This window comes from Mytilus galloprovincialis, chromosome 1 (assembly GCF_965363235.1).
Source record: "Mytilus galloprovincialis chromosome 1, xbMytGall1.hap1.1, whole genome shotgun sequence".
Taxonomy (NCBI): domain Eukaryota; kingdom Metazoa; phylum Mollusca; class Bivalvia; order Mytilida; family Mytilidae; genus Mytilus; species Mytilus galloprovincialis.
The window spans coordinates 115,229,087-115,255,112 of record NC_134838.1 but is presented as its reverse complement, the minus strand read 5'-3'; the positions used below and the strand labels follow the sequence as shown (position 1 = coordinate 115,255,112).

General features: G+C 31.3%; 1 protein-coding gene across 2 annotated transcripts in view; it reads right to left on the bottom strand.

Annotated features, from left to right (window-relative positions):
* Positions 1-4,669: 4,669 nt before the first annotated feature.
* Positions 4,670-26,026, bottom strand: part of LOC143052694 (von Willebrand factor D and EGF domain-containing protein-like) — a 42,232-nt gene continuing 20,875 nt past the window's right edge. The window contains exons 8-19 of one of the 2 annotated variants that reach the window (XM_076225781.1): positions 24,774-25,160; positions 21,786-21,935; positions 18,422-18,634; positions 17,589-17,800; positions 14,644-15,043; positions 13,977-14,123; positions 12,431-12,617; positions 11,224-11,408; positions 10,020-10,271; positions 9,088-9,133; positions 8,437-8,554; positions 4,670-5,004 (exon numbers count right to left, since the gene is read on the bottom strand). In XM_076225781.1, the coding sequence (XP_076081896.1) occupies positions 4,869-5,004; positions 8,437-8,554; positions 9,088-9,133; positions 10,020-10,271; positions 11,224-11,408; positions 12,431-12,617; positions 13,977-14,123; positions 14,644-15,043; positions 17,589-17,800; positions 18,422-18,634; positions 21,786-21,935; positions 24,774-25,160 (2,433 nt within the window). In that variant the 3' untranslated portion in view covers positions 4,670-4,868. Of the gene's footprint in view, positions 5,005-8,436; positions 8,555-9,082; positions 9,134-10,019; positions 10,272-11,223; positions 11,409-12,430; positions 12,618-13,976; positions 14,124-14,643; positions 15,044-17,588; positions 17,801-18,421; positions 18,635-21,785; positions 21,936-24,773; positions 25,161-26,026 lie in introns of both variants that reach the window. The other variant, XM_076225787.1, reaches the window with a different exon arrangement.

Here is a 26,026-nt window from a genome sequence, read left to right as displayed (position 1 = left end):
TACTTCAATTTGTGATTGTGCATATAAATACCTAAGATATATTCACTGTATGTACGTAATTGTCAAAAGAAGAAGTCAGGTGATTAATTTTTCAAATACAATGTAGTATAATTCAACCATGTTACAAATAAGGATCGCTTTTCAATCAAAATGTAACGAGAAAAATAAATTGTTATTAAGATGTTAAGCTATGTTTTTCAGTATCATGACATCTTTTACTCAATAAATCATTCTGTACATTTTACAGATTTTGCAATACTAACAAGAACACAAGTGTGGATTAACAATTAATTTTCATTTTATTCAACATCATAATTGCACATGCCGTAAACTGATGTATTCACTGGTAAATCTATTGGAATCTAAAGACCAGGCTATCTTTATGTATATATTTATAATTTGTAATATAAACTTCATTTATCATTAATACATCTTTATTATCTTACTAGTATAACCATTTATAGGAACTATATATCAAACAGTAGCTCTTGATATATCAAAGTTGATAGTTAATTACTTTCACTAAGTTTTTCTATGCCAAACATACATGTATTATCCACAGAAGGTATGCACATGTATAATTTAAGTACCAGACAGTAAAATTGATTTGTATTTCCTCAATATAGTTTTGAATTGAAGTATGTTAATATGTGAGACAAAAAAAAACCAGAACTACTTTCAAAACTCATTGAAATTGTAAAATGAATTCATCATCGATCAAACAAGAAAAATACATAGAGCTCTGTAAAATATATGTATCATAACAATTTAAAAAAGATATTATAATTTTTGTAGTTCAAAAAAAAAGAATATATCTTTTCCTTCAAAACTAATATATTCTATTCTGTGATGATAATACATTTTTTTTAATTCTGATTTAAATCAGTAGCAACTATCAGACTACAACGCCTCTTATTAACATTTCACCAAAAATAGGAACTTGTATACGGACACTTATATCTATAATGATATGGAGATAACAACTTGTGTTACTTGCAATATTAAGTTCTCAACAGTTCTTTTTTACCATAAAGTTTAAAAAAGAAGATGTAGTATGATTGCCAATGAGACAACTATCCACAAAAGATCAAAATGACACAGACATAAACAACTATAGGTCACCGTATGGCCTTCAACAATGAGCAAAGCCCATAACCACATAGTCAGCTATAAAAGGCCCCTATCGTAGAGTGGTTGTTTCGGACACAAATTAAGGCTTAGTAAATAAGAACGTCTGCTTGCAATGATACTTGTATTGAACTCTGAAAAGCTAACGTCACCACAACGGTGACGTCGTGTACATAGAGAGCGGTAGCGGGAACACCTCATGTGCAATTCTTAACAGCCCCGATAAGACAATGTAGAACAATTCAAACGAGAAAACTAACGGCCTTATTGAAAAATTAAAAAAAAAAAAAAAAAAAAAATTAAAGAAAAAAACAAATATGTAACACATAAACAAACGACAACCACTGAAATACTGGCTCCTGACTTGGGACAGGCACATACATAAATAATGTTCGACTACTATCTTGGAAGCAGTAACGAATGCAGTTCTAAGTTTTCCTCTCATATTTGATGTTTTCCCTCGGTTTTAGTTTGTCCTGGTACTTTTGATAACTATTTACACCACTGGGTCGATGCCACTGCTGGTGAACGATTCGTCCCCGAGGGTATCACCAGCCCAGTAGTCAGCACTTCGGTTTTGACATAAATATCAATTATGTGGTCATTTTTATAAATTTCCTGTTTACAAAACTTTGAATTTTTCAAAAAAACTAAGGATTTTCTTGTCCCAGGAATAGACTACCTTAACCGTATTTGGCACAACTTTTTGGAATTTTGGATCCTCAATGATCTTCAATTTTGTACTTGTTTGGCTCTATAACTATTTTGATATGAGCGTCACTGATGAGTCTTCTGTAGACGAAACGCGCGTCTGGCGTACTAAATTATAATCCTGGTACTTTTGATAACTATTAGTTTGTACCCAGATTTCTTTTCTTTTAATCAATGTATGGTTTTTGATCAGCGGTATAATACTGTTGCCTTTACTCATACATCGTATAACTTTTGCTCATTATTTCTAAATTCACTTTCAAATTACTTTTGTATTAAACCAGATGCCCAATTGATAAGATTTGTAAACTTTCATAATTTGTGTTTAAAACTTTAAATCTGTAAGTCATTGAATATAGACGGAAAATTATCTGATTTTAGCTAACATACCTAGATTCCAAGATTGCCTTAAAGTAATTCGTTTTTGTTTGTGATCCGGATTCATTTCAGCATTAGTGATTCATGATCAAATGAACAGCGGTATACTACATTTGCCTTCATGTTTGTATATGTGTCTGTTTAGGGGATCAAAAAGGTTAAGATATATATATAAAGAAAGCTAGTGTAAAAAAATAATATTTCAATGGTTTTAAATATGAGAGCAGTAAATGATACAGACCCGGGTTGTTAGTAAGTAAAAAAGTCAATAAGAATCTCGATCTTTGTTTAAGATAAGTTTATTGATTGTTGATCGTGCTGTTTTATCATACTATATTGCTCCTTATATATGTGCTGCTGGTATCCTGCTCGAAAAAAATAGAAATTTCACCATTGGGAAGCTAAAATCATTTATTTTTTCAGTAAATTTCATTTTTTTACCCGAACAGTGTTGTCCATTTATATACATAAGTAAAATATTAGTCCGACTTAATAAATGATTGTATACTTTATCTATCATTGTCTCCGAATAGAGAGAGACCGTTACAAACGAAAAATTGATGAACATGGAAAAAATACTACACTGCCAAGATCAGAGAAAACACGTCAGTTTTGTTCAATGAACTCGCGATCGGTTGAAGACGAAGATTTTTTTTTATTTAAATGTACCCTTTATAATAAGGAAAGATTTTTTTTTCTGGATGAACTCTTTACAAAATACCCATATTTATCCCAAATATTCGATATTAATCTGCTTATTTGGTTTATGTCAAACGATAGCCTTCATTTTAACTCTAAATTATGTGAATTGCTATCCTCATTTTACATTAAGAAACTAAATATTTGCTTAACAGAAACTTATAAAACTTATTTATAGTCTTCACCAGTTCATTGTCACATTATACTTGAATTGTTCTTTTCTGGGCAGTAAGAGTTATCCTTCGTTCCATATATACAATGTAGGTAACTGACTCTCCTCATAAAAAAATTAAAAAAACATTTGTATCTGTATTTAATTTTTTCAATTACATGTTGTACTGTTAAATCAATCATCCTTAATCAGAACGATAGCTGTATGTGTGAGTGTATGCGACTGGGAGAGAAAGGCTTTTTATTTTATTTTTACTTTATGTGATTACATGCTTGTTATGAGCCCTATGATTAGGAAATAAAATATCTTATCTTCTTATACTTTATCTCAAGTTCAATGGGATATTTTAGTTCAACATAGTCACTAAACTTTGATTTTTGTTTAGTGAAAGGACATCAAGTTTTTAGCGGAAAGTGACGTTGAAGCGTAAGACAAGCTTCTTTTCCTGTATGGAGTCTGCATCATATGAATATAGGAACAATGTGGCAAGAACAGGAACACAGTTGGTTCCCATTGGAATGCTGATTCACATATGCTAACACATATGTTATCAATATAGCAATTGAGAATCTATAAATATGTCAGTTTCAGTATCGTCCCAACAGATGAAAAGTAAAATCAGAGAAATACTGAACTCCGAGGAAAATTCAAAACGGAAAGTTCCTAATCAAATGACAAAACACATCAAACAAATGGATCACAACTGTCATATTCTTGACTTGGTACAGGCATTTTCAAATGTAGAAAATAGTGGATATAACCTGGTTTAGTAGCGCTTAACCTCTCACTTGTTTGACAGTCGCATCAAACTCCACCACATTTACAACGATGCTTGAACAATACAGAAATAACAGGTAAAATTTTCAAAACAGCACAAAAAGCATCTATCCACATTCATTGCAAAGAGTCGCGTGTTCGGCGTCAGAATGTAAATGTCAATATAAAATAATTTGGCGTTCAAAGTATTTGCAAAATTATAATTTCACATGAGGAATGGTGGTACACTGGGTTTATAGACCTCATGTTTTCAGTAAATCACATTACTTAAACCCCTACAAAATGTTCTCTTACTATATAATTCTAAAGTTTGGTGACTTTGTTGAACCCATCTATCACAACTAACAGGCACTTCAACATATACCGTTAATCTGCCTCATATCTTGACACTGAAGGTATGTTGAGAACAAAACTTTACGACAGCAGAGATGATTTCATCTTCCAACTAATAATTTTCATTTCTATGAGCAAATTTCAGTCGCACCGTCATATTGAGTTTATATCGCCCAGTTGATTAACTATTCCAGGGTTTACGGTTCCTATCATGAGTTCCTTGATAGTGGGTTGCTGCTCACAAAAAAGCTTCTAAACATTGTGTTTTCAGAGGTGAAATTGGAATCATTTTTAAAGCAAAGTCGATAAATATTTGATATATAACTTGAGCGATAGGCTTATATTACGTGAAAACAAACGTTTCTGAATTTCTATTGACATAGCTACTGTAAAGTTGATTAAACATCGACAATGAATTATCAAAATCAGGCAGGTGTTTCCTCATTTTATTATATGTAACTTAACAAATAATAAAGACATTAGACATTTATTCAACAAGAAAATGAAAAGCACGTAAATTTGTAAGAACTTAGGTAAACAAAATAATGAATGATACAAAGTATACTTATAAGTAATATTATACAATACCGGTAATTAGTTTTTTTGAAAGTCTTTTCCATTACAATTATATGCAGATAAAGAAAACTGAACGAGTGCAATACATAGAAATCTACTCAATATTAGTACAAAATATTTTTTTTTTAAAATTATTCATGTGCAGTTTTTCTTGTTTCCCTCTCCCTTTGTATACATTCCACATTTCAACTTTAGGTGTCGATGCAAACTTTTCTATGCCTTTCTTGTTCCTGAAATTTATACAGTTATCTAATTTTATTATATACTTAGTAGTAAATACAGATAAATTGTATGTGTAATACAATCATTGGAAAGCGTGCTGTATCAGCAATCCGTGATGATATCGATATCAGCACGGTTGCAAAAGCTTTATCACACCTTTAATCTGTATGACGTCACGTCATCGATTGCAGTCACTGTTGCAAAGGCTTTCAAATCCCTAATCTGTATGACGTCATGTCAAACCTATAATCTGTATGACGTCATCTTACATAAAAACATCTACTTGAGATATATGTATATAATAAAGTGTATATGATATGGCTTTTTCAATATCACACACCATATCAACACTCATATTGGTGTCTCGGGTTGATACGGATGCGATATTGAAAAAGCCATATGATATTCTTTATGTACAACTAATGTATCAAAACACTTTATATAACAGAAATATCGCTGAGACGTCCAATATGCAAGAATACAAACCTTGTCGTGCATCTAGTTTACCCTAATTCATAATGCAAAGCAATCGGTTTAGCAGTTTTTGAGAAAGATATGACACAATTTTTGAAGTAAAATCAATAAATGAAAAAGTTTCGAAAAACAGAAAGTAGGTACATGTATCTGAAAAAAGTCCAAGACGTTACAGTGCATCATTGTCAAACTGCTGACAAAATACTCAGTCATGTTGTTCAGAAGAATCTGACTAAAGTCTGAGAAGACATGACAGACGAGGTGATTTCAATATTGTAACCCTCCAAAGTCGAGTATGATACCACAGTGTACAAATACAACTGTTGTCTAAATTCTCCGTTGTTTCAATTTCCTCTCCAATTACAAAAAAACTGTTGCTCACGACAATTGAAAATTTTTGAAATACTTTCTATTATTAATTGCTATTTATTGTTGTTGACATAGTTGTTTGTTTTTATAGTCATTGTGAAGGAGTAGGTCCGGTAAGGACCGATTTTGGCCTCAAATTTCATGTTCATCTGACGAAAGATTTTGACCACTTTTTAAACACTTAAGTGTCTATTTCATTTGAATCAATTAATTTATGTGAAATATTTTAACGTATTTAGTCATTTAAAACGATCCAATTCTAACATTTCAATATTAAGGATGAACACGAATGCGGCCACTTTCGTTTTACACGAAAACCGTCTATTTTTAACTAAAATGCTAGAAAAGTAGATATTTCAGTAATTTAGCATGACTAAATGGTGCTAGTACACGATATATGTGCATTGTATTGTCAAAAACTGGCCATATTTATGTAGCAGAAGCATTCTACTGTCCACAAAATAACCAAAAGTTTATATTTTAGCAATTTTGTAAAACTGCTATATTTTGGGGCCAAAAAAGGTCTTACTGGACCTACTCCTTCTAAAAAAAATGACTGCTGTAACCCTTTTTTTTATATTTTTAAGATCGCGAACAAATATTTGTAATTTCTGAATACAGACCCACAGTAAACGATACCCAAAATATTGGCTGGGCATTGGGCACAGACGGACACACAAAGCTAAGTATAACTCTCTGTAGGCGGGGTATAATAAGAAATTATCTTATAGGATTTTAATATCAGCTATTGTAGTAAAGACTGTAAAACTTTAATTATTGGTTTGCTGCATGATAGAATAAACTGTATACCGCTCTTTTAATCACAGATTTTGACAATAATGAACTAAAATAGCTATATTGATGGAGTTTGATGATAAGTTTTATGAATCAGTGGTGCCAAATTTGGTCGAGCTATATTCTGGAATTTTGTCTGACATATTGGCATAAAACCTTTATATTGTGGTACAAAATGCATTTTACAAAGATTTTTAGTGTTAACTATCCTTTTTGGTAGAGATGTTGCTCATATATTTCGTGTAGCCATTCAGCTAAAATGCATAATGTTAACAGGTTTAGGAAGTCATAGTGAATTTACAAGTAACATTTCTGCATTAATGCCAATATTGTACAATATTGAAAATAAACATAATTTTGAAATGTTTTAATAAACTATTTTTGTAATTTCAATTATCATGAAAATAAAAATAATTTTGTAACGTTTAAATAAACTATTTTTGTAATTTAAGCTGCCATATAATGGTTCTGATCATACCTCCTGATTTAAACAAAAAATTGACGATCAATGATATTACATGGTTATATAGAAATACTGAGCGCGTTACACGTGAAGAAGAAATTCGTAATACCACCAACAAAGGGACTGCTAAAAGTCATCAAATATTTTAGGATTATAATTAGGTACGATAGACACGAGTCTATTTGATACTCATCAGTGGTGCTCGAATCAGAACATTTGTTGTGCCCAATCATATACGAAGTTTTATAGCATTTCAATATTACAAAAGTTTTGTAAAAACAGCTTAGTTTATCCATTCAATGGGTATTATAAAGCTGTTTTAAATAATGAAACATTAAAATAAACAGTAAATTTACAGAAAAATGAACGATTAATGAGATTTCATGGCAGTACTGACTACTACTATTGCACAAACAAAATACGATTTTTAAGAACACTGAAAACTAAGATCAGGGAAAGATTTGCCAATTAGGGTTTAGGTCATCTGAACATGGTAGAACAGAACTACTTTGGTGCTTCATATTAAATCAATGTTAAAAAAATGATTAAAATTTAGAAAATGAACATATTTATTCGTTTATTGACTTTTGACTTTATTTAACAGTTATAGATTGTTGGTACCCAGGCAATAAATAAAGACAACAGTAGTTTACCGCTGTTCGAAATAAAAAAAAAACCAACTTTTTCTTCATACAAATGAATTTTCATTTGATCGGCAGATGATAAGAGACAAGATTTTAAAATAAAAGATAGTGGGATACATGCTAAAAGACAGTTACCAGCAACATAAAGAAAGACAACGACAGATCAGTACAAAGAATTACCACAAAGACAAGTGTCTATACCACTAGTTAAGATTAAACATCAACCAATTTCTGTCAGTTCCAAAAAGATTTCAGACAGACGGTAAAAAATTTGCCGTCAGCGCCTATCTCAATTCACTGAAAGCACAAACACATTTTCAAACAAAACCGAAGATGAGGTACATTTATATGTTCAGGCAGAAGCATATGGAGAGGGTATGTGAGTACCAAACTCACCTCATTTTATTTGTTTTATATATTGTTAATTAGTGATGTAACAAATAATAAAAGTCATTATGGGTCAAATACTGATCTCATTCCCTCACTTGATCACGTATTTTGGTTTCAATTGTCTGTTTGTTCTTGTGTACCTTTTTTGTAGGGAGAGGAGGCTCAACTTTTATTCATTTTCTTTCATTTTTTTTAGTGAAATTTTTATTCCAGTGATTATTTTTTGCAATCTGCTTATAATGATGTTTTGTTTGCATTTCCAATTTTTCTTATATCATCTACATTTAATGTTTACCAATACTAACCTTGAATTGAATTTCCTTACTTTCAAAAACAAAAGTATGCATATGACTGTGATGATTAATATTACTCCAGATATTCCAATAATGAGGTACTTAGTATATGGAGAGTGTTTCACACTTTCTGAAACATTTGAAAAAGTCTTTACTATAAGTTGATATGAACGAAACGTAACTGTTAAAAGAATAAGGATTGGTAGAGTATATAAACTTTTTCTTGTTGGTCTTTTTGACGTTTGTTTGCCTTGTCATTGTCGTCTGATTGTTTCCAACTTATTAGTTTGAATGTCCCTATGATATCTTTCGCCTATCCTTAACTACTAGATATGACTTTGGAATGGTGTCACCGTGACTTATTGTATCAGGGGATATCCCCTTTCTACGCATTCAGTCTATCTCCACTTGGATTTCTAGCGTTCCCAATGAACTTTACTGCACTGTTCGTATTTTTCATTTATTTACTTAGGACACATTTTTTTGAACGCAAGTATAGTACCAAAGTCCTAACATCATATTATTAAAACGTACGATTTATTGTATTCACTTTATGATCCAGAGAAGCAAATTACATAAATTCTGATAAAAGTTGAATTATTCATGTAAATATGTGGTTATTTTTTAAAGAATAAAACATACAAAACTTAAGTTTCACCTTACCAGTGACAGTTTCTGGAGGGTCAGTACTTGTAACAGGACATGATTCCTGTAAGTAAGAACATGTATATGTTTATTTCACCAATTAACTATCTAATACTAAAATAAACTATGTTTTCAATAAAATGGCATAAACAGAAATCTTTTTAATGTGTTTTAGAGAAGAATATTTTGTTTTGAGAAAACAAACAGATATATAGGACACGTTTCTGAAATTAAAATTGAAAACTCCGCTATATGATGCTTTTTTGGCAATTCTGTTTCCGTTACTTTATTGATATAACGCTTTGATTGGATATAAGAATAATAAGACAATTCTCCATCCAAGTCACTATCTTTAAGAAGTATTTATACATTTCTGGCATTGAAAACTATTATTACTATTCGCATAAAAACGTGAATGTAGTTTTTAATTATTTGACTATGAAGATAAAGAATATGTTTTCTTATTGAGTAGGCATATTTAAGTCACCACAAAACGTTTAAAATAATCCACATCATTACAAATAATCTTTTTTGCATTATATCGTATTGCAAAGTGAACGTTGTATTACATTGGGAGTATGTATTACAAATAATTGGTACAAATTGTTCACGCGAGAAGAATTTATACCTTCATGTGTCTATAAATGATTGGTGTGGATTATTATTTTTTAATACGTCTCTGTTTAATTCGTAAACATTTTATAGGCATTCTTCTCTTGATTAAGACTGTGTTATGAATTCCAGAAATTTTGTTTTTATGTGCATTGTTATTCTGCAGTTTCATCGACAAATACCCTGCGCTAGTATGATTAGTAAACTATAAATATGTGCATGGTGTGCAAAAAACTTAATCAAAATATGTCTTTTAAATCACGTCATTTGCTCAACTGTATCATCACAAAAGGCCGTTTTAGAAGTTTTTATGTTCGTACATTTTTATATGAACTTACCAATAAATAACATTTCTTAGTGTTTGACTCGCATGTAAAGCATTGTTCATCAAACATAATAATGTTGACGATATTTCCGAACTGTTTTCCATCATTAGACAAACTCAATTCAAACCCATCTGCCATCACCTCATCATCTGTAGACCGTTTACGTCTTGATGACTCTAGATTGACAGATATCATGAAAAGATTCCTGTAATCTGCCTGTATTATCTCGTAGCCTGATGTGTATTCGTGTGATCCATTCAGTATCTAAACATATAAATAAATTTCTATTGCTTATTCTGTATCATATTTTTATCTCAAAGAACAGTGTCTAATTAGCAGAAAGGGTCCAAATCAATATTTATATACATATACAAAAATCACAATTATATATAAAATTATCAAATAAAAAAAATATTATATTTCTGAGTCTTTTTCTCAATCATATATACCCTAAAACAACAAAACTTGAATGAAAATCATTGCTTTATTGCCAACATAATGTTCTGATTGAATACCATGTTCTTCAACAGACAATTCGCATCAAATACAATCTTTTTGTGCTCCTCTTTTTGCTTAATTTAATTCTAAAAAATATTTCATTAAAATGATGTCACTACGGTGAATATGATATATTGCACTTGAATGTATTTATAGCTCAAAAATGATTTATTTATCAATTCTATCACAATGTCACAGTCAATAATTAGATAACAGATCAGTCCATTCTAATATCTACAAATCTAAGACTGAGGAAAATATTGTTATTGAGTTGATGCAAAGACACATTGTATCGAACAACTTACTGGTGACAGTAAAACTTATGTATACACGATTTGAGTCATTCTTCTTTAGAGCAGCTTTTAGGTATAGTGAGCATATCCCTGTTACTTAAGTCTGACTTGACAATTGGAAGTTAAAGTCATCACGTTTCTCATATATTCGTCTAACTGTGTCAATATTTATAAATAATCTGTTTATAGATCTTTGCACTTTTTGAATTACAAAGGATGTTTTCCCGCAGGAAAAGAGTACTTTATCTGCATTTGGAAAAAAAAACTTTTTGGAATTTTGGGTGTCACTGTAAGACAGTCTTCATCTGCATGGAGTGCATCATATAATCTTTGATATTTTTATATTAAAATATTGTACAAAAATGTAGTTACCTACCATTAAAAGAATGATTATCCGACTTTGAGAAATTGACTGAAGTAATTACCTGAAAGTGCCTACGTCTGCACCAAACGATTTTGGATTTAAACGTTCCATATACATTAGTCCTTTTACAAGCCCTTGATCTTGTTCCACACAAACCCATTGATGGAAGTGTTATATTAAATGGTGGCTTTGAAATTGCTTCTGAACAATCATCACTAATGTAACCATCATAACACGAGCAAACACCTAAAATAAAGATGTGAGTTGAACCCGCTTTATATCTGTATATCACATGACATCAAAGTTATATAAGATGAATAAAGTTGTGGTTCATATTATTACAGAACACTAGAAACCGTTATTGTAACAAATCACTAATTTACAATAGATTAACTAAAAGTCCATGTTAGTTCTAAAGTGTTGACTGCGAAAGCGATTTCTTCAAGTTATCATCACTATCAAATTAACAATATGTACCAGTCACACCTTAAAACTATTTGGAATTGACGGGAAACAGTGCACAAAACAATTCTACTAAAGCAATACAGGGTTTTTTTATATACTGAGTAAATAACAATTATATTTGGGAAAAAAATAACACAGACATAATATAATAAAAATCTGGTTGTCAGTACCATTTTGCAGAAACGAAATAATGAAAAATGAAGATTTACAGCCTTATTTATAGTTTTAATGCTACTTCTATTGAGAGCTCGAAAACTTTGAACAGTAGTATTTACTTTCAAGAACAATGTTCCTTCATACAAGCAGTAATCAAGCCAATGATACAAAAATACAGCATCGTATGAACATCCGAAAGATGATGGATGATTCAGGTGTAACGAAATATAAAATGGTGAACTGTAGCATATTGTGAATTATTGAGCATTTCTAATATGCATTTTGTATGTAAAAAAAACCCAAAAGCACTATTGACCACGACTTTTATAAAACAAGCGATATAGAATAACGAGGAGCTCCACAATCTTTTCAAATACAAGGTTCAGAGGCGTTACTTGCAACTTTAAACCAAGTTCTTGTCAGAACATTGTTAATGTACAAACTATAGTTAAATTCTCAATCCAAGGATTTTCCTATGGACAAAAAAAAAACGACAAACGTCTGGTGACATATCCGATAGTACGTTTATTACAACAGTGCAGCAACATTGTCAAAATACATTCGTACATGAACCACGACCTCCTGTTACGATATTGTATGCAACCTCTACAAACTAACTTCAATGTAAATTTTCAACACATGTTTACCTGATGTGCAATTTCCGTTTTCAGTACAATTATTAGGACAAAGTAAACTTGTGACATAGTCTAAAATAGATTGTGATCCATCATCTGTTTCTGTAAGTGACAATGTTTCATTTCTAGATAATTCCATAATAGTTTTTGTCTGCGCAGCTCCAACTGTATCTTGTACAAAGGTGGTACCTGCAGTATACTGAAATACAGGAGCTAAATGTTTAGTCATATACTTAAATTTTAAACGTTTCCAAATATGATTATTTTCTTCATTTAAGAACAACAAAACTGAGACATTACACTTTTTATTTTTATACCTTTATACAGATTTATCTAAAACTGAGTTCACCACAGATTCAAAATGTTTTTTTTTTCCACTTTTCAGAAAACACGAACTTAAAAACGGCAGTTGAATAATGATAGTCACCATTGGATGAAAAAAGACAAAAGGAAGATAATTATGAGGTACAATGATTACCAGCTAATTATCTTCTTTAATAAGGTTATAAGTTTATATTTTGATAAAAAAAAAAGAACACATAAAATCTTGTCATGATAAAGAAAACCTGAAGATGTAATTTTTCATATTTTCGTGAGTGTATGAGCTAATTTACTTAGTTTTAAAACATTATTTTAATACATGAACGTCTTATATTTAGAATTTCAAGCAAACGTAGTTTATGTGTCTTAATGTCATTAATTGAAGTTTATGTGTTTATTTCCTTGCAAATGCCATTTGTTTACTTTTATCACTTCATCTTGACTTATTTTTGGAAGTCTTGGAATTGTCTGACCGCACTGTTAATTGTCTATCTTGTTTGATACAAGGCATGTCAATCTTAAGTAACTCCCTCATTATTTTGTCTAGAGTAAATCAGAAATCTTGTTAAGTTCCAGTTGTAATTTTATATATGAATTAGATACACATGTTTATTCTATGTAATAATTTTATTTGTATTTATTGGCCCTCATTCCGCCCCTACCACCTCCGAGCTTTGGCAACACATGGATTTGGCTATTCTCTTTTGTCCCTTTATGGTAAAAATCCTTAGCGAATTCAAGTGTTTATGCATGATGGGTTTCGATTTTTTCTATGGAAACTTTCCTGATGATGGAAATCCAGAGCATCCCTTCGAATGAACACAATTTATGACATGTTATTTTCATTCGGATTACTATTTTCGTTACTTTGAATCATACTTTATTAAATATAGAATTGTATGATAAAAAAAGACCACTAGTATATTTACGACGAAAGCAGAAGAAAGGAGTAAAAATTAATAAACAGATAATAAAATGAAAAATCAAAGCAAAAAAAAAAAAAACATAATTTGTATTTTTGGCAACAATAATTAATGTCATTCAAAACATCAAAATCATAAAATAAAACAATCATGCCTTTTCAGTACATGAAAAGTTCAAAAGATTTAAAAACACCATTAATGACACCCTTTTCTCAGCAAATGAAAACATGTTGAATTGGTAGTTTTCGTGTACGTGAAAAGTAACATACAATCAGCTTTCGTCGATTTTAAGTTAAGACTAATATAGATTTGACCTTTATATCCAAGATGCAAGACTGAATATATTCATAATCTGATAATCCTGGTATGTCTGGTAGTTCAGAAGGAAGGGATTTCTTAATGCGTTCGGTGCATGTCAGATTGGCCTTTTCTTCTGTCCATCCATCTCTAAATTGCAATTCCTATCAAAGAAGAAAAAATACATACAGCCTGTAATATGGGAACTTTAGAATTGTAATTTTCTCGTCATAATTGATCTAAATGCAAGTGTACATACTAGTATTTTAATTCGAATATTTAGTTAGATGATTTGCCTTCAAACTTGGTGTGCTAAATTTGTAATTGTTATGAAGATGTATAATTTTATAACAACCCCTAAACTCCAAATGAAAGGGAATCACTAAGGATCATGTGAAAAAATTAAAAAGACTCCAATCAATTTTCCATAATATTGATATTTTGCAAGATTTTGTAAATAAGTTAAGATTGTTGAAAAATCACATAATAAAACAAAGTTTGGATAAATTAATAAATACATAATTTTATTTCAAGATCATAAGGTTATCAAAACAATCTATATACACAAGATATGCAACATAATATATAATTTTTAGGTCGTCATCATTATCACAGTCGCAATTATTTCCCTTACATACATCAACCCCCACCTTAACTTTTAGTCTTACGATCTAATTGTCTTACAGTGACAGTATCGTTAAGGTCATCATCGTAATCTAAAGAGTCATTGTCCAAAACAACATCATCCGTATTCGTAACGCTACGTCGAATTCTATGCGACAACGATCTTCTCTGCTTGCTTGATGTACAAACTGTTACAACAGGATTATTTGGTTTTTCATTTCCAGGTATCAACTGTTCATCAGAAGGACAATACTGTGTGCTGTCTGACAGACTGCACTGAGCAGTATAAAACTCTTCGCCTACTGCTCCCGCTTGTTTCTCACAAATACAATATGTTCCTGCGGTCACGTTTACATTTGAGTTGTCGTTTTCAATTTCAATTTCAATACTTGGTTCTTCTGATAAAAAATGGGGGTTTCGTATAAAGAGCTGTTCTTTCGGAGTAGAAGTATGATGAATCCTGCAAACAATCGCACTCTACATAATACATGTATACATTTATATCATAAGAAGAATATGTAGCATTTTTTTTTAAAGTTATATTTTCTATAGTAGTAACTTTCACATTTTAACTATAATATCAGCCTCAATTGTTTTAGTTTTTTTGGTCAGTCACCGAAAGCAATATAAGCCGTGACGTCAGTATGCATGTTTTTTTACGATACAGTTAGGAGGGGTGGTAATGATATAGCTAACAAAAATTAAAACATTTTGTTTTTAAGGTAGCACAATACAAAGATTTTTTCACTCCCAATCAGACAACTTTAAACTGATGTAATTCATTTCATCCTTCTTTATAATTTATAAATGAGGTACCAAAAGAAAGAAGAAAGATTAATCTTTCAAATTGTGATAATTTCATTATGACATAATTATTACATAATCAATTGTAATGTAATTAGTTGCTATACTGTGATGTCCACACTTGAATGAATTTAGCGTCTTTGTTCTTCATAGCATCCCAAAATATTGTATAGATTCTTGTACAACACAGCTTGACCTCTAAAACTGTGTCTCAGATTTCCAAAAACATCAATAGAACAAATGTTATACCCAATTGAATTTAGTGATCTCTTATGAATTGATGTTGCAAACTTCATTGAAGATTTATGAGAGAATGAAATACAATAGGAAAAATCTGAGACACGGTTTTGGAGGTCAAACTGTGCTGTGCAAGAATCTATAAAATATTTTGGAATGCTATGAATAACAAAGAAGCTAAATTCGTTCAAGTCTGGACATCACAATATAGCAACTAATTACATAACAATTAATTATGTAATAATTATGTCATAATGAAATTATCACAATTTGAAAGATTAATCATTCTTCTTTCTTTTGGTACCTCATTTATAAAATTTAAAGAAGGATGAGTGGAATTACATCAGTTTAAAGATGTCTGATTGGGGATGAAAAATCTTTGTATTGTGCTACCTTAACTCGTGGCAATGGTATAAAAAAAATTAATAATTTCATAGAGTTGTATTATATTAAGAAGATGTTCAAATGTGTTTGACAAAAAATAGCTTCTGTATATATCTTCTGTCACAAAATAGTATGATCTGTTTTTCATTGAATAGAAATATAAAAAATTAACGAGTAAGTATCTAAAATTCCGATGAAAATTATCTTTTAAAGTAGCCCATGAAGGTATATTTTCATAACGTAATTGAGGTGCAAAAAGGATTTTGTACGTCAAGAAATAACCTTGGGATCAAAACTGTCCGCATAAGAAAACAATTTGAATATACAATCGATTTTCAACAGAAAAAGACAAATTTAATAATGTAATGCTATTTTATGAATGCTTTTTGAAAGGCTTTTCATTCTGCGATTTGAAATAAATCATTTTTCATAGAAATTGAAATTTATTTCTATAATTATCGAAATGTTAAACAAGAGTGTACATACTGAACTGTCTCGCCTGCATTACTGTCCATTAATTTTATGTTTTATATATAAAGCTTTAACACAGATGTCACATACACCGGGAAAACTTAACATTGACCGATAAACCACGAAAATGAGGTCAATGTCAGATGATACCTGCCAGACAGACTTATGCACCTTACAATCATTTCATACTCAAGAACTATTTACCTATTGTAAATAGTATTAGAAAAAAATACAAAAAACTCAACTAAAATCAACGAGCCATGAAACTTAGGTCACGGACAGATAACAGCTGCAAGTATGACATGCGCACCTTACAATCATTCTATACACCAAATTCAGTTGACATATTGCTTATAGTATCTTATTTATGGACTTGGCCACGAAACTTAACCTTGTTTACTGATCAATTAAATGAGGTCGAGGTCAGATGAAAACTGTCTGTAGTTACGAATACCTTGCAAGGTACGCATACCCCGGTATACTAAATATAACTATCATATTACTTATTATAAGAGAGAAATTAACATTACACTAAATCTGAACTTTTTTTCCAAAGTAGTCATGTAACCATGAAAATGAGGCTAAGGACCATGGACAAATGACAGACAGAAACTTCTTAACATAAGACATCAAATACAAAAAAAAAAGCATTCAGGTATTCCACCTTCTAGAATATAAAGCTTTAAAGAAGTGCGGATACGCCGCAGCCGCCGCAACCAGGTCACTGTCCATATGTCAGGCGTTCCTGTAATCACTTTTAGTTATTCCGAATTGTATAACAACATGTCCCATCAACTCGACGTGCAATTCAAATTTGGGTAACAACTTTTTCATAGAAATACAGTTCAACATGTGTTTTGTAATGTGACTTTTAATTGCATGCTTATTTGTAGGATGTTTTATCTTAATTTTTGTTCCATAGATTGGATTCAGTCAGAACAGCCCCCCAACTGAGGTTGACATCGAACATGGACCGTTCATCATCGTGTCAATAGTTATTTTCATTGAAAATATCTGGACTCCCTGACTTTTTACAGAACAAATTTGGTTGAAGACATATGTTTTACATACTAGTAGATCAATATCTGACTTGTCATTAAAACACCTACTTCCACGAACGGGCAAACTCCTGATCGTTGTTTAAAGATCCTTGTTCACGATGATAAAAATCATCAGATGGGTCTTTAATGGCACTTGGAACTCCACATAGACCTCTTGCTTCATTTATGTCATAAATGGAGGGCTTTACAGATACCATTGTGATGAAACGTGAATAAGTAGACACGGTAAATTTGATTTCCGTTCCTATGGGTAACGTGACCTAAATTAAATACAATTTAAGAAATAAAACATTTATACTATTGAATTTAATTGAAAGTATTGAAAATTGCATTCTTGGAACCATCTTTTGTTACACAACTTCCTTCTCTATTGGCTGAATAAATGTCGTATTACTCTATGCGCCAAGGTTGACGTTTTTCGGAGGTTCAACAGTTGTGTCTGTTCTCTTTAAATTATTTTGGTTTTAATTGGTTCAAAATATTTTGTATATTTGACATTACAAGATATATCAGACTAAATAAACTGTAAGAATAGTTCATTTCTGAAAATACGACAGTCGTTTTTAGAGTTTATATAGCATTATTGTATATCACAAGTCTTATCTTGAGTTCACTCTAGTATCATTTATTACATACATGGTGTTATCATATAAGGTCATTCACCCACTAAACACAAGAAGTTTAGCAAATATACAAAGAGACTTCTGAACATATCAAATGAATGAGACAATTTATCCATCTATAAAAATGTGTAAAGAGTTAAAAATGTTTCCCAATGTCACTTCAATACAAAATTTAATCCTGGTATCTATGATTAGTTTATTTTTGTCTTTTTTTCTCTGCGATAATCTATATATCTTAAAAAAGAAATGGAAAATTACCGTGTAACTATTACCGCTACTGACAACTGACAAATCACTATCAACACATGTTCGGATCTCAGTTATAGGCTGGTCTAGTAGGTATTTTTCTGCTCGTGAAATCTTTTTGCAAGTCCTCAGTACAAATAAAGATTGTCTGCTCCTGATTGCTATTCCACAGTGGCATGCAGATCCAGCCCAACCAAATCCACAGTTTGTGAACAAAGCATGTACCTACATATATTACAATTATTTAATTCTTGAAAAATGTAGGATCTTCGTCATTAATAAATGGTTTAAACATAGATATAAGAAGATGTGGTATGAGTGCCATAATACATGTACGTTTTATGCATATGAATTTTATGAATGTCAGTTAAGGCGGAAATGGAAAATATCAATTGATTACAACTTAATTTGTTTCTTACTGGAAATGAATTACAACAAGACAAAGGAAGATTTAAAACAAAGTGCAACAGTATATTGTTTTAAATTCAGGGAGAGCGAATAAAGCATTAAATTTTTAGTACTATACCATGGTTCTAATTAAAATATTTAAACACACGAATCCAAAATGAGTAAAACATGTGGTATAAATTCTCATTCTTAATCCGTCTCTGACAATGATATAAAGCATTATTCAAATGATTGTAACTTTTGTTTTATTGTTAATTTTCAAGATATTCTACAATCACTTTTATTCCACAGTTAGTTTATTTTATTAAATAAAAGTGCTTTTAATTACCATTTAGCTTTTCGTATTTACTGCTTTTTTAGGGTTTATTAATGTTTCTTATTCAAAATCATATGTATATGTTCCAGACCGTATGAGTACTTGGACTGTACGCTTAAGGTCTGGACCGTATGCGCACTTTTTCAAAATACTCATACGGTCGGACCGTACGCGTACGGTCTGACTGATATTTAGAAGTTGATCAAGTTTATTAGATACAAATGCATATTACAGATCAACATAACTTTACTCTCTGAAGTAAACATAATATGGGAGGACAGTTGTTTTTGAATGTTTAGCAACTTTACAAAAAAATGAAAATGCAAAGGAACATGCATGAACTGCAGACATGTACATTTTTAAATGTAAAAAATATTCCGTTACTTGTTGTAGCAAGTGTCACATTGGGCGAGTGTACCAAAATAGGATTCAGATATACAATTAAAAAAAATTTTAATTTCAATTGTTCCTTTGTTCAGTTTATCCATCTAATTGTAAAAATAACAATTTGTAAAACTAAAAATAAAAATTGTGACCGTACGCGTACGGTCAAATACTCACTCATATAGTCTGGAACATATACAAATCCTCGAAAAGCGGCAAAACACACTGATACGGAAGATTTAAAAGTAAAGACAAGAAATATATTACAAAAGTTGTTTTCTCTCTATAGATAGTTCCTTGATAGTTGAGAAGCGCATATATTTTAGAAAATGGGGTGGAGCTTCAGCCATAGAATAACATCTAAATGAACATGTTATACCACAACTATAAACTCCGTCTTTTCCCTCTTAGATTCTGGTTACGTTTTATGTTTAGTTATTAAATTATGGTACAACATCAAATTACGGTTATTAGACCATGGTTTTCCCTAAACACACTTTTTAAGCAAATTTATATTTCATTTAAACATCAAAAGAAAAAGTGCAATTTATATCACAACGCGTAGTCTATACAATTTTTTTCTTTCAAAGCATATCTGAAAATCTTGGAAAATAATATGACGTCAAACAAACGTAAGCGTGAATTTGATAGTATATGTTAAAGCCTCGGTCACACCTTAACGGATAGCTCGAACGGATGACTAACGGATAACTTGTTTTCAATCCGTTAATGTCCGTAAGACGTTCGTTCCTATCCGATAGACGTCAGTATTTATCCGTTGCATGTCCATTTAGCGTACGTTTTATCCGTCGACGTCCGTTCAAAATATTGAACGGACGTCCAACGGATGAAATGTCCGTTGAAAGTCCGGTAGGCGTCCGTTTTGTACGGTACTCGTTGGTTTCGTTTCCGTTTTGTATCCGTTACGTGTCCGGTATACATCCGTTGGAGGTCTGGAAGATAAATTCACCAACGGACTTCTACCGGACGTTTAACGGATACAACGGATATTGAACGAATGAGAAACGGAATTCTGCCAAATGTATAACGGATAAAACGGATGATGAACGGATCTGGAACGGATTCATACCAATTGAAAATTTCGCGTCAGAAATTGGTATGTCAGATTTCTTAAGGTTCGTGAATTCTTAATCGATCACTGAGTCAGGGCACGTCTTCACAGTCAAGTAGCTGTTATCCAGGCCAGACACTACCCTTTGGTGGCATTTTGAAGAACAAACCAAAACCAGTTACACAATAACATTTTGAATATTTATGCGATTTACATGTATTATTATTGTCGCCTTTAATTTTTCCATATATCTTGTTCATCCGTTTAATCCGGTACGCTTCCGTAAGTTGTCCGTTTTATGCGGTACTCGTCCGTTGGATGTATGTTCGACATCCGTTCTGTCAGGTACGTTGCATATCCGGTGTGTGTCCGTTATGCGTTCGCTACACGTTCGTTTTATTCGGTCAGTACATCAACGAACTCCAAACGGATAACAATTTTGTCAACGGACAACTTTTATTTTTATCCGTTAGGCGTCCGTTCGTGCTATCCGGTAAGGTGTGACCGATGCTTAAGGAAATCGGTCATTCTTTTTACGACATCCTATAAAACGCACTGTTGGATACAAGACTGGTTACCTTTGTATTACTTAAAACATGGAAAGTTTCTGGGCGTAATGTACATTGGGAATACCAGCACCACAACTTTACGTCATTATTTTTCACAAAAAGAACGTTTTTACTCTTAGTTACAATATCATATGTAGTACATAAAAATCCCTTTTCTCGAAGAAAAACAAACGTAGGATCTATTTGTTGTCGTATGTTAATATTTTGGCGAAATTTTCCCTTTTTCGTTTACAATAATAAAACCATTTCAATGATTTCAATAATGTGGTCATTTTTATAAATTTCCTGTATACAAAACTTTTTTAAAAACTAAGGATTTTCTTATCCCAGGCATAGATTACCTTAGCCGTATTTGGCACAACTTTTTGGAATTTTGGATCCTCAAATGCTCTTCAACCTTGTACTTGTTTGGGTTTATTAATATCTTTGATTTGAGCGTCACTGATGAGTCTTGTGTAGACGAAACGCGCGTCTGGCGTACTGAATTATAATCCTGGTACCTTTGATAACTATCATAATTAACAGTTGATCAATTCAATTCTTCACAAAAACAATAAAGGTTGTAGAGAAATAAACTTTTATAATAAAACGAAAAAGATCTTTCGTAAAGCGAATAAAAAGTCTTACCCAATAAGGTCCTCTATCATTTCTATAGATTACATGCTCTCCAACATCCATGTAATGGTATGCTCTACCATCAAATGTTGTAATATGAGGATCATTGTAAGACTGGCACAGTCTGCTCGTTAAAGCAGAATCCTTATCTACAACAGTTAACTGTGAGAAAGAAGAAACACATAAGTCAGACACTAAAAGAACTACATCCTTCAAATTGGCAGTATTGCTCACTTACTACAAGAAACTCTGACAGAAATTGATTAGTTAAAGGCACTTATTTTTACTATATAATGAAGGTAACTCGATAAAAAAGTACGAAAGTTAGGAATTTTAGTTCAAATTATCGTTTCATCTGCTATTGGACTCCTTCGTTAGTTCACAGATTTCGATGAGTAACAATGTTTCAGCCTATATTCTGTCGTTGAAAAGCAATTCATTTGGCCCAGAAATACATAAATTGTTTAGTCGACGATACGTGTGTCTGGCGTAAATACAAAATATAATCCTGGTATCATACATGAACCACATCTTCTTTTTTATATTTGAAAGAATATGTTTTGATTAGTATTTGTTCTTCTAAATATGCAAATATACTCATTTATCATTAGAATGAATAATACATTAATACCGGTTTATATAATTTATTATTTTACATTTGATTTCAATTATATATATATTGTTTTTTTATGTTTATTCTTACAAACCAAATAACAAAGGTAATTATACATATTTCAATACAATTACCTCAATAATTTGTGTACAAAAGTGAAAGAGCCATTCACCCAGAAAAGTTCACTTTGTTATTGATCTCCTTGATAAGTTTACATAGCTAATTAAGTTCTTTGGATTTTATTTTTTTTCATTAAGTCATAAAACTTTAACTTGTTTATTTCTATAATGAAATGCAATGCAGTTTTTTACAGTTATCAAAAGCTGAACAATTAAAAATGTAATGATATTCATCACCAATGGCATTTAGATTACACAATATAACCTTTCTGTTTTCTCTTTCTATGTTTTGCCATCTTCCAGTTTCTATTGGAAATTTCATGTTTACATTTCAAAAATTTGGAAATAACAATATCTGCCTGTCATCCAAAATACTTAGATAATTCTAAAACTCCAAATTAAATAAGCGATAATTTAACGCTTTTGGTGATTCCTGTAGGCTTGCTAGCCAATTTTATTTGAACTGATCAATTGAGTTCTGTTTAATGGTTATATCAGTCATGTTTTTTTTTAACAAAAAAGATTAACACATACATATGACCAGCCATACGTGTCTTAAATTGATGTGACATTTTTTAAAGGCTAAATTACATAAAAAATAAAAGGCAATTTGTTAGGTTTTCCAGTTAAAAAATTGAACCAATAATTTATCATTCGTAACTTGATTGAAATCTCTAATGGATATCTTCCCAATTCACCATATATCATAAACAATTTGTTTTTGTATCGCAAGTAATAATTTACAAAATTTACTTACTATGAACCCTTTCAATTATTGAATTATTTCTAAAACCCCAAACTTCACACCTATACAGAAGTATTGACAATATTTTCAAATAGATCAAGGTGGCATTCAATTGATAGAATGTGTACTCTTCCTTTTCGGAAAATATCGTACATAGCATGTGTTGCTGGTTTTTTTTAAATTTACATTTCACATGTTAGCACAAATCCTGTAAATAGTCTAATTCGGTAGGTCACAAAAAAAAGTCATTCTGGGAAAAGGGAATGGTATTGTAATTACGAAATTTGAAACGTATCCGCTATATAACGGATATTCCATAACGGTCAACCATCTAATGATTGCGTCCGTAAAATTAAGGAAGGGATGATTTCAACTTTACCACTTTCAACACTTGATTTAATAGCTTGTAAGTAGCAACTCTCTATCAAGGAAATCATGAAAGAAAATTCAAACCCTGAGGTAACTTAAAGATATATTCTCCGATTGCAGAAGCTGCTGGAATGATGAAAGTTAGTTTACAAATTAAAACTCCATAGATATATCCTCTTCTATATTTCGAATTCCGTATTCAGGGGATATGTCGACTTTGATGAGAAAGAAAATATTGTTGTAATGTTTATTGACATGCATATTCTAAATTTCGTCTGTTTCTGTGCATTACTAAAAATTGCTCTTTTCGGCTTATATCATATATTTATTACAGCCAAATCATTTAGATGTTTACAGTTATAACTAAAATAGATATAATACTTTATCATATACGTATAGAAAACATTTCGATGTCATTAGGCAAATTCTAGAAATAAACCTCAATAGTACGTTTTTTTTTTATGTAAAACATAACAAAGTTGGATAAAAAAAAATAGGAATCAGGAAAATATATAATTATTCTAAAACAAAATCCAATATAACAAATATGACAACAAACGCATTGTTTTAAAGTTTAAAAGAAATTTTTAGTCTGTATGTCTTCTGCCGAAGTATATGATAAAAAGAACATAGCAAATCATGACCAAGGGACTGGTAAGAGGTCTGATATGAAAACTGCCATGTTATAATCTATATTTATCAAATATTTAGTTCATGTATATTGAATAATTGATATATAGCCTGCTGTTTAATCCGTGTCGCTCAACTTTGTTCAGATCCTTTATCACACCCCTTTATCACATGTCTACCCTTTATCACACCCTACTCGGAAATATGAAACAAATCAGAAAAAACTACGGGCAGCAAAAGGGTTAAACTTGTTAAAACAAGACAGAAATAAACATGAAGATAACACAGGTGCTTTTGAGCAGTAGGCATTTTCTATATATACTTTCCTATTTAAACATATGATAAATCGTTTAAAACATGGCAAAATCCGTATCACATTCCGTATCACCCTCGACCAATATCATCCCTCGGGCATAAAGTACGCACCTCGGGCTGATATTGGTATCTCCGGTTGATACTGCATGTGATACGAATTTTGCCATAATTATTCTGTTTATACTGTAAATAGTAATGACATTGCATACCTTGATATCGGGAATCTTGATATTTTGCCAAATATAATTAACATCTGATACAGCTGTAGCAGAGAATCTGATGACAGTTGATCGGTCTTGGTGATTGTAGAGACCATCGCTGAAACCATAGACTTGTAAATGTTTTTTCTCCTTCCAATCAAGATTTCCTACTTTGATTCCGCAGAATTTTGTTCTGAAGACAACATCTCTATTGACGATATTATTTTTACAATGAACAGGTTCCTCGTTGTCATACTGGGGTTGGTATATATAAAAATTCTGATAACAAGTAGGTAGTATGTCCGGATGTGATGCTATACATCCAATAGGTACTGTTGATGTGAAAGCTATGTTGACGTGTTCACCTTCTATTACAGTATACTCATATTTCTCAGGCTAAAAAGGGAGAAAAATGCAAAACGAAAACAAATTATATTCAGTACTACGATATTTTTTCCCTCCTTTTGTAATTTATAAATACAATTGTTTTACGCATGAAACAACTGGTTCATAAATTCTGCAGCATTATTTGAAATGTATCAGATCAACAGATTAGGTTCGCGCTGAGAGTTAGTTCCATCTGATGTTTTTTGATTGGTAATGCTCTCCGTCTTTCAATTAATTTTTCATTCTTTTTCTTTTGATTCTAGTGCAACTGCCGAAAATTTTTCCGACGAAACGCTTTTCTTGAGTTCTAATTTTCTATTGCTTTTATCTATGAGAAACCTTTACACCTACTGTTTCGATACCATTGGTGTTTCGAGATTTTGCACAACTTTTTGAATACTTGGATTGTATAGCTCATTAAGTTTGTTGATGATTTGTCCTTTCTGTAGTTGTAATTCGAGAGCCACTGTTTGATGAGTATTAGGAAGACGAAATATGCTTAAGATGCACTAATTTATATGACTTGTATATTTATGCTTTTAAAAACAATAGCTCGATACAACGGCAGATGGGTGTTTCGTCCATCCGCAAATATTTCATCAAAGCTCGTGTGGGAAAATGAAATGTCAATGATCGAAGGCATTTCCTATTAATGGATTTAGCAATCCTACTGTTTTGATTCGTACATCTTTCAGAGTCTTGAGTAGACAGAACACAAGTTTGACATACAAAATCATAACCGATCATAACCCTGGTATAATTGATGAATGTTGTTAAAAATCGTCAGGTCCTGAAAATTTTACATATTTTTTATGTTTTCATTTTAACTGAAAAAAAATACAATAAGAAGCGTAAATCGTCTTTATAATTCAACT